This window comes from Lactuca saligna, chromosome 1 (assembly GCF_052625555.1).
Source record: "Lactuca saligna cultivar CGN05327 chromosome 1, ASM5262555v1, whole genome shotgun sequence".
NCBI classification, from domain to species: Eukaryota; Viridiplantae; Streptophyta; class Magnoliopsida; order Asterales; family Asteraceae; genus Lactuca; species Lactuca saligna.
The window spans coordinates 38,174,996-38,184,880 of NC_136417.1; the positions used below are offsets into that span (position 1 = coordinate 38,174,996).

The 9,885-nt window shown below is 34.8% G+C and overlaps 1 protein-coding gene across 1 annotated transcript; it reads right to left on the bottom strand.

The window, feature by feature from the left end:
• Nucleotides 1–5,319: 5,319 nt before the first annotated feature.
• On the bottom strand, nucleotides 5,320–9,303 carry LOC145033073 (putative glycosyltransferase At5g03795). The gene is made up of 5 exons (XM_078981979.1): nucleotides 9,223–9,303; nucleotides 7,618–8,337; nucleotides 7,393–7,523; nucleotides 6,936–7,290; nucleotides 5,320–6,036 (listed from the first exon to the last, which is right to left on the bottom strand). The coding sequence occupies exons 2-5, from the start codon at nucleotides 8,299–8,301 to the stop codon at nucleotides 5,365–5,367; spliced, it is 1,842 nt and encodes a 613-aa protein (XP_078838105.1). The 5' UTR covers nucleotides 8,302–8,337; nucleotides 9,223–9,303; the 3' UTR covers nucleotides 5,320–5,364.
• Nucleotides 9,304–9,885: the final 582 nt, after the last annotated feature.

Sequence of the window (9,885 nt, forward strand, 5' to 3'; positions counted from 1 at the left end):
GAATAAGCTTGAAAATGCTTACGTGAAGGAGATAGTAAGACTTCACGGTGTTCTATTAACGATTGTATCGGATCGTGACAACTGTTTCACATCAAGATTCTGGAAAAGTTTACAATAGAAAATGGATATGAAGTTGTGTTTAAGTACAACCTACCATTCGTAGACTGATGGCTAGAGCGAAAGGACAATTCAAACATTGGAGAATATGTTAAGAGCATGTACCCTAGAAGTTCAAGGTAACTGGGATGAGAATTTACCCCTGGTAGAGTTTTCCTACAACAATACTTACCATTCGATCATTAAGATGACACCTTATCAAGCATGAACCTTATCAAACATGACAAGGGACCAAGCCCATTTCCTTAACCCAACTCTTTTAATTATAATTTCTTTTTCAAAAACAATTTGCAAAAAACTCTTGGATCCTAGTTTGAGACTGGATTCACACAAGTGTTCATCCAATTCACTAAAACCAAGCCTCTGATACCAACTTGTAACATCTCATTTTCACAACAAACAATTTTCATTTTTATTAAGGTGAAAACTTTCCAATTTATAAATTCATTATTAAGAAAAATCGTTTATTTCAAATTACATTTGTTCAAAATATGAGTTTTATAGAAAACGCGAAATCCTCAATGCTTCTGATGTGTGTGTACAGTCCCGCCTTCGCCCTCCCATAAACACCAATGATACCTGAAATAATAAATCACTACATCATAACAACATACTCAATATCAACAATCCAAGGAATGCATGGCCGTATATACTCATAGGTGAGATAGTCACCTATACAAATGATCCCACTCTAGAACCACAACCAAACGATGAACAAGTAAGAGAGCCTGGATCAAGAGTCCTCAGTCTATCCTACATGACTACATACAATCCCAAATGTATCCCTCTACTAGCAGATAACTAAAACTAGTGGGTTGGCATTGGTGCCTTCGACCCACGTGTATAGTGAAGCGAAACTCACCTCGGTATTTACATAGGTAACTACTGTAGTAATGAAGAACTCTACCAACTTCAACTCACTTCCAATCACCTATAGGAAGATACTTGAGTCAATACCCAATCACAAATCATTGTCACTTGCAACAATGACCACCTCACATGAAATGACGATTAAAGTTTCACATAAAATGATGATTGGGGTTAAGTAAGAACACATAACCCATTAAGGACTTAATCGCCTAAGGGTAGGACTGATTAAGGTTTGACTTAGTCATTATCGGGTGTAATAATAATCCAATTAATAGCCCAAATACGCGCCCGATCATTGTCCAAAATAAAGCTCCCTGATTTTAGGGTTTGTCACATAACATGACAACTAGGGTTAGTGTTCAAAAGTTAACCCCTTAGGACTCAATCCATTAAGTCCAATATTGCATTAAGTTAATTTTAGGGGAATTATTAAGTATTATTTAAAGTTTAATTAACAGTTTTAATGTGGGCCCCGAACAACTCCAAAACTAGGGTTTTCTAAACCCTAATTAGGGTTTCCAACCCCAAACCCGTGCCACTCGGACTAAAGTTAGATGTTTAGGTAATTGAATCTCTAATAAATCGGGCACCACCGACTTCCACCTTAGGCAGTGGTGGTCGGCGGTGGTCCACGATGGCAGCCATCCACACACGGTGGCGGTTTCGAGTGATAATTACAACAACCAAGCACACATAAAGAATTCCTACATCATACACACACACACCCCCCAATGAACAAGGAAAATTCCCAATATAGCCACTAAGATGGTGGCAGACAGCAACAGAAGGTGGTGGTAGGTTTTCTTTGATTTTCTGGCGAAGAAACGTCTATACAACATGTCCTCCTAAACACGCACACACACCATATTATACACAGGGTGGCTGGTGGTGGCAGAAAAAGTAGAAAGGGAGGCAACCACCATGTTTGGCTACCATGGTGGTTCTCTTCAACTTCTAGCTAGCCAAGACGCACGCACAAGTCACTATTTGTAGTAGTGATACACACGCACATACATGAAGCACGAGCACCCACTGAAACATGTACGCAACTCAACTTCCCTCACGCTGGCAGTCAGTGATGGATGAAGACTGGAGTAGCAGAAGGGATCTTTTGAGTGGGCGGCAACGGCTAGCAGCAGGCCTAAACGAAAATGGAGGGAGAAGGACGGCATTTGCGGAGGAGAGGAGGTGGTTGCGTCCGTCACTGATCACATCAGCGACCATGACGTCTAAAGTCAGTCTTCGTCCTCAGCAACAACGGAAACAACGACGACGACACTCGACTTGGTTGTTCCCAGCATCGACAGAGAAGGTAGCGGCGGCTGGAGGTGAGGGGTTAACATGAGGCCATTAGGAGGGTGACATGCCCGTCTCCAATTCAAACTTCATACCAAATACGACACTTCTAACCCCTCCCCCCTCTATTTTTTCCAATCCAAGTCTAAATTTTACTCTTTAGCCCTTACTTCCAAAAAACCATTCAATACAAGACCATATGTTACAATTTGACCTTTAATACCAGGAAATATAACTTTTAACACCTCAAGATGTACCCCCCACTAATTTAATAGGACTTTAGGGTTAAAAATAAAATATAAAAATACATCTTAGAGTTTTTAAGGTTTATTATTTATTTATTTATCTACTTATTTACTTATTTTATTTTAGAAGGAATATTGCACCTAACATCGATTTTGATTCTTAAACTCGGTTTATCCAGACCCGAAACCCAGATTACCTGGAACCAGTTAAAGCCATACTTTAAACTTGGAACCTAGATTGGTTCTACATATTCGGATATTCCGGTTCTAACAGTTCCGGTTCCGGTTTGATTTTCCATGCTCATGCAACCACTATTTGTGAAATTTTGTGGCTCTTAAAATTTTTAAAAGACTTGGACTTAAAATATTAACTTCTTGTTAATTTGTTTTGTAACAATGCTTTAGCTATTCTAAAATCAGAAAATCCAGTTTTACACGAAAAAATCAAACATATGAAAATAAATGCACATATTATTAGAGATAAAGTTTCAGAAAATCTATGAAAAAATCCCAAAGTTTTGGTACAGTTTGCGGTTTAGTCCAAAATTATTTTTTTTTAACGAAAAATGACAGAATATCAGCTAATGTAATCATTTTGACCCTTTTAACTTATTGAACAGATAATTACTGATGTGGTACATTTGACTTAGATATATGTGATGACATAGCAGCTGACAATGCAAGCCATGTCAGCTTCTTTTCTTCTATTGTAAATATAAAGGCCGGTATATAAATGGGGGAAGTGAGAATCGAACTCGGTACCTCAAATTTAAAATGTAACGCCATTAACCACTAAGCTACAATGCTTTTGTTGCTTTTGTTTCTGAACCGATGTATATAATGTTGGTAATTTTAATGTCACCGGGACATTTTGTATTATTGGAACTTACATGTAAGCTAAAGGGCTTCGTAATTTGTACTCTAAATACATGTTTGGGTATGTGCGGAAAGCACACCTGTATAAGATCGAATTAGAAGTCGGTTAGACGACAAGTCGGGGGTCCGGGGGTAGCGCCCCCGGGTTAGGGGTTTCCAAAAGGGTAGTGACCCTTTGGTGGAGTCTAGGGACATCGCTCCTAGCAGGATCCAAAGGGGGCAGAGATCGTCAGTTTGAGAAACCATTGATTTTCTCATTCATTCTGGATTCTTTTGACTTGTTTTCAAAGGAATCCATGATAGCCAACCCTAAAACGAAACCCTACATATCGTTTTCTATATAAACAGGTCTCCTTTTAAATAGAATAATAACCTTTAACTCTTTCTTTTCTTCATATGAGAAATAATGATAGAGACTTGGGCTACTCCACTTTCATTTATTTTTTCCTTTATAAATAAATGTAGTCTATTTTCCTTCCCATAACACGTTTCTAGACACTTGGGATACTCAACTATCCATATTTTTGAATGTTTTTAAGGTGAGAATTAATGCTTATATACATAAGTTCAACAACTAAAGCATAAAAATTGTTCTAGCTTAGTGGTTAGAGGCGTACTTTGTGTTCAGGAGGCCAGAGTATCGAAACCATCTTCCTCCAATTTTCACTAAAAATTTTGATTGTTACACACAAATTATAGAAGCCAACGTAGCAGCCCACATCAACGCCACGTCAACAACTTGGCATGCCACTTAGGCAGTTTACCTGCTCCGCGTTAGTTGGTATCTTGGACTTTTTTGTAAAAAAAATAATTTATGACTAAACCATAAACTCACCAAAACTTTGGAATTTTTTCGGAGATTTCCCTAAAGTTGCGATTAAAGTAATAAATGGTGGTTCACAAAATTGTTGATTTTTTTTACTTAATCTTTTGAGTTATCGTCAACATAATTTTTTATCTCACAAACTTGGTTTAATATATTCAATATGTGTTTAGGTTGAGGGGGATTGTTAAAATAAGTACAAGATTGTCAAGTAAGTAAATAAATAAATGTGTTATGTTTGTGATATATTGTAAAGATTTGTTGCAGGTGGATAAAAATTGTAAAGCTGGTTAAACTTCTATATGTACTCACGGGTCTAATGGTCTATGAGTCTATCCATACACATATCCGGCTTGAATAGTGGGGATATATAACGTTGTGTGGCGCATCATTTGAGACACACAATTAGGGTTTTTTCTCGCATAATTTTCTCTTTAGTTCTGATAGATCGTTTTCTTCATATTTTTTAGGTTTCTTATTTTCTTGTACTTAGGCTTGAGTGTAGAATAGGATGAGAGTTGTAGTGAGATTATTTGTAATGAGTAAGTTTTTTTGTAGTAAGGTTTCATTTGTAACAAGATACAATTATTAGGTAAGTAAATTACAAACTACAAGAAGTTATTATTTTTTACTACAACTACTTGGTCAAAAACTCAAAATTTGTGGATGAACATCAACAGCAAACATTTAATGATAGTAGCCTCAAGGTAAAGTGTGGCTTTTGGTTATAACTACAAATTACCACTGTAAAAAAAATTGATTTTGATTTATTTACACTAGAGGAGGTTGCCCCTTCTCAAGCCTTGGTCCTTGAAAAGACTTTTTTACCCCTGGTTTTGCTTTTCTGACCCTAGTGTGTTGTGGCCCCTAAACTTGGAAGTTTTTGCTTGGTTCTAGTTGCACTTCATACTTTTCTTCTGTGTATGAGTGTATCTTATACACTTGGTAATTGGTCAATTTTTATATATTTTTCCGTCGTTCAAAAAAAACATTTGATGATAAACACTAAATATTTAACTCTTTAAGACGATAAAATGCATTGTAAACCTGTCGACTCAAAACTGACAAGTCAATAAACAATGACACGACATGTTATTTAAAAATCGCATTTTGAAAAAATATATTCACAATAACTAACTAACTACCCGAATCTACTCTAAAAACTCTATTATACCATATCGAATGCAAAATCATATGAAATATATCATATTTCACAGGCTTAACATGCCATAGAAAATGTTGCTGTACCTTCTTAACTCTTTGTTGCATCACCAAATACCTCCTCTTCGATATAGAAGCGAGAATATTCTTCAAATTCGGAATATCTTTTTCTTGAACAAAAACCGCAAACGATTCCCAATTCAAGATCTCAAAAAAAGGTGGGACAAAATTATCCGATATAATCACGGGAACACATTCATGAAAAATAGCCTCCACCACTCTAGGACTATTCACCTCATAACCTTTAGCACAAATACAATACTTGCTACTCTTCATGTATTGAATATAGTTTTTGTTTCCTTTAGATTTTGGAAGCTTCTGGAAGATTTTCATGTCGGGGTCTTTGTTTTCCCAATGTTTTAGGAGAATGGGGCGGACATAACCGTGCATTTGGCCTGCAAAAAAGGCGAGGATCGGGCGTTGGGAAGGGGGTTTGCCTCCGAGTTCGCGTAATGGGTTTTGGGGTGAGCGGACGTATGTTTCAGGGAGAGAAACGTCTTTTCCTAATTGGAAACCTTCTCTTTTCACATCTGAATTGCATAGAGCTCTTATGCAACTGTCCATGGATTTTCTTGTCTCGTCTGTTGCCTGAAATTATACGTTTGATGTTGGTGAGTTTCGAATCACCAAAAAGAAATTGTTCATAAATAACTAAAGCTAGTGGTGTAATTATGTTCATGGATTTTGAATAGACAAGATCCGAGAGAGAGTCTCATTAACATTTTAATCACCATTTCACTTATTTGAATGAGACAAAAAATATGCATGTTAACATCAATTTACTCTAAACTTTACCTTTTTGAATGACAAAAGATGCACTTTTTGTTTCACCTTATTTCATATTTTTGGATGGAACAAAAAATGGATATATGTACCGTTTTATTTATTTCATCTTTTGGGTGTGACAAAAAATGCAACTTTTTTTCCTATTGAGTACGGTTTTAATCCTCATTTCACATTTCTAGTGAGGCCAAAAAAATATAATTTTTGTCCCATAGCAATGTAACATTTTTGGTGGAACAAAAAAAAACAATTTTTGTCATGTTAATATCAATTTCAATCCTCAAATTGACCTTAGGGTGGGACAAAATATGTAATTTTTGTTCCATTTCACATTTTCAGATGGGTCATTTTTTTGTCCAGTTAGCATCAGTTGTAATCCCAATTTAAACTTTTTGGATAGGACAAAAACTGTAATTTTTCTCCACTTAATATAAGCTTTAATCCCCATTACACCTTTTTATGTTTGGAACATAAAAATGCAATTTTGTCACATCTTATTTCACATTTTTGGGTGGGACAAAAAAGACCACAATAAATTTTCACCTTTTCTATAGGGAAAAAAATGTGGCCAGTTATTGTCCCGTTAACATTAGTCTTAATACAGATTAAATACATGTCAAACACAGTACAATTTATTTTGTCTTGATCTGCATAAAAATAGGGCTTAGTCAAACTTGGGTTATGGCATGGACCGAATGACTTACCCAATCATGACAAGCAACGAGGAAATGATCGGACCCACCAGTTCTATTCCATGAATCATATTTCGCAGCAACCAGATTAAGGTAGTTCTTCAAGTGTTGTACCAAGTTGTTGCGACTTCCGGATCCAGTCACGTATAATTTTTCTTCTAATATTCGAGAGCTAAAAGGAATATAAAATAGATGAGCTTGTTTGGGGTCATTAGTGACAAAATGTTTGCTTTCTTCCATATGCTTCATGAACCATCCCTCAGAGGCATAAATTCCACTAAGAACCGATTGTGGGTGGTGGAATATAGGTCTTTCTCCCTCTTTGTAAACGTAAACCTTGAGAATCTTTTCCATTAATTCATAGCTCCTACATTGCATATGCAAATGGTAAAATAAACACGAAGTACTATAAACGGGATAAAAAATTAGATGGGATCCAATCTTTGACAAAAAGTTAAGTTGTTCTCACCTTTTAAACATCGATACATTACGATATAGAGGAGGATAAAGCGCCCGATCATTGTCATTGATTGGAGCATTCTCAATCTGATATTTTGCATCAAGTAATTCTTGATCAACTTTTAAAGACCACAATGGTTTCTACAATACAAATTTTGTAAGATATATAAGAAACAAAACAAGCATACCTACAAAGAAACTTTCAATCACAATAACAATGGTGGAACTTGCATACCATGGATCGAACATTAGCACGATTATAAAGTAAAATGTCGTACATGTTGGAAATTGTCACTACATCCCCCATTGATGGAATTTTCTTCACGTGTTTTTTATGTGATTTAGAAGATTTGTGCTTGTGGTCTGAATTCGGTCCACCTATATCTGCTTTAGATGTGTTATTATCCAATATTGCCATTGAAGGAGAAATAGAAACTATTGATGTTGAGGGTGTTATAGGAGTTGGTGAACTTGCAACATCTGGATTTTTTTCTTGTAAGGTTGAATAACTAACATTATTGATAGATAAATTTCCAACAGATTGTGTAGCATTATTTGTAACCAAACCTCCATTTTCTTGAACCTTGTCCACTGTTGAATTGTGCTTCACTTCAACATCATTTTTGTCTCCATTGTCTATAATCTTATTACCCTTCTCAAGTATATCCAAAGGGTTTGTATGATTAGAGCCATCAAAAAGGGTGATTTTGTCTAATGATTTGGGATTTTGTGGTGAAGCTTCATATTGGAGGCTTCCAGTTACAGGTGGTTGAGCTCTTTTAGCAGAAAATAAGGATGATGAAACATAATCACCATATGGGAATTCAAAGTACTGGAACATTATAACCATGGCAAATACTACTGCAACAAGCCATACTAATCTCTTGCTTTCCAGTATATACTGAACTTCATTACCCATTGCTGTAAAGCATAAAACTTAATGGAATTTGGAACACTGAAAAATTGTCATACAATTTTATCAGACGTGTTTTATCTCATAAGCAATATTGTAAACATGAAATACAAAAACATGATAATAAGCCAATAAAGAAGACTACTTGATGATTAATTTATTCATATGTATAAATAGAACTATATAAACCTTAAGTTAAACCAAACGTCTTGAAACCCCAATGAGTAATGTTTCCACAAAAGCCTAAAAGAATATGTCATTCTCATGAAGATGAAGTCATCTGATCAACAGTAGATAAAATTATTCCCTTCGTATAAAAACAAAACACATCAACATCAAATTTTACTATAGGCGTTTGTAAAAACGTATTACAGATTCGTTTTCATCAGAAAACAGAATCCGCCATTAAAAAGTAGTGGGTATGAACATAGACCTAAATCGTGGGTGTTTTATGCGACTATTTGTGCTTAATTGTGTCAAGCGAACAAAATCATTCAATCAGAACAGATAACATGAACAACTTACTCGATTGTTAGAAATCAACAGTTTTCTGCTCATTAGGTGACCAAACTCCAACAAAGCAAAGCAACATGCATACGCAATTCCATTAAAAAAATCGAAAATACTAAAGCGGAGCTTAAAAACATAGAATCGATATAATTGCAGTAGATCAACCGAAGAATATAAGTTACCATCTGCAAACGATGAAGTTTTTTTTCTATCGCAAAATCAAAAGATTGAGTAGATACGTGAAGGAAACGTTAAACCGATTACGTTGTTCAGTGCAAATAATCAATTGCAAAATATTCAAAGTACATGTGCTATTCCTTGATCAAAGTGCTTCGAAACAATAGAAGCATAGAAATTGATAACAATATTAAATGAATTTGCATGAAGATCAACGATTGAGAATTGAGAATTAATTACCTGGGAGAGAAACGTGGTTGAGATTTTTGGGAGGTTGCTCGAGGTTTTATGACAGATGTTGCAATGACGGCTGGAGGAAGAACTATTTTAGGATATTGATATTGATGCATGATTCCTTACATAGACTCGACTGATCGATGAAATTACAATTTGGTCCTTGAAGTTTTTTGTCTTGGTCGACGTACCACAAACTCTTAATTCTACATTAAAAATAAATAAATAAATAAATAAAACCAATTCCTTTTTCTACTAGAAATATCCATTTATGAAATTCCAAATTTGTAGCATGTAAAATTTGACCATAATTTTGAATATGAAGATATCATTTTACATCTTCTAATTCCATTTTCGAAATTCGAAATATCACTGTTTTTAAAAAGGATCTAAGTAATTTAACATCTTTTTATTATAATTCCAAAATATTCTCATCTATTAGATGTTTTTTTCTTGTCGTATGTTATATTCTCATTTAATTTATCAAATGTCATTTTATGATTATTTTGAATTAATTTTTGTTTCCATATATCATTTTATGAGTTGTTTTATTTTATTAAATTCCAAATAATATTTTAATATAATAATTGCAATAAATGTAGTAATAAATGGATATCAATTTTATTAATGAAGTTATCTTTAAATTTCTAAATTTCCAAATTAAAGCTC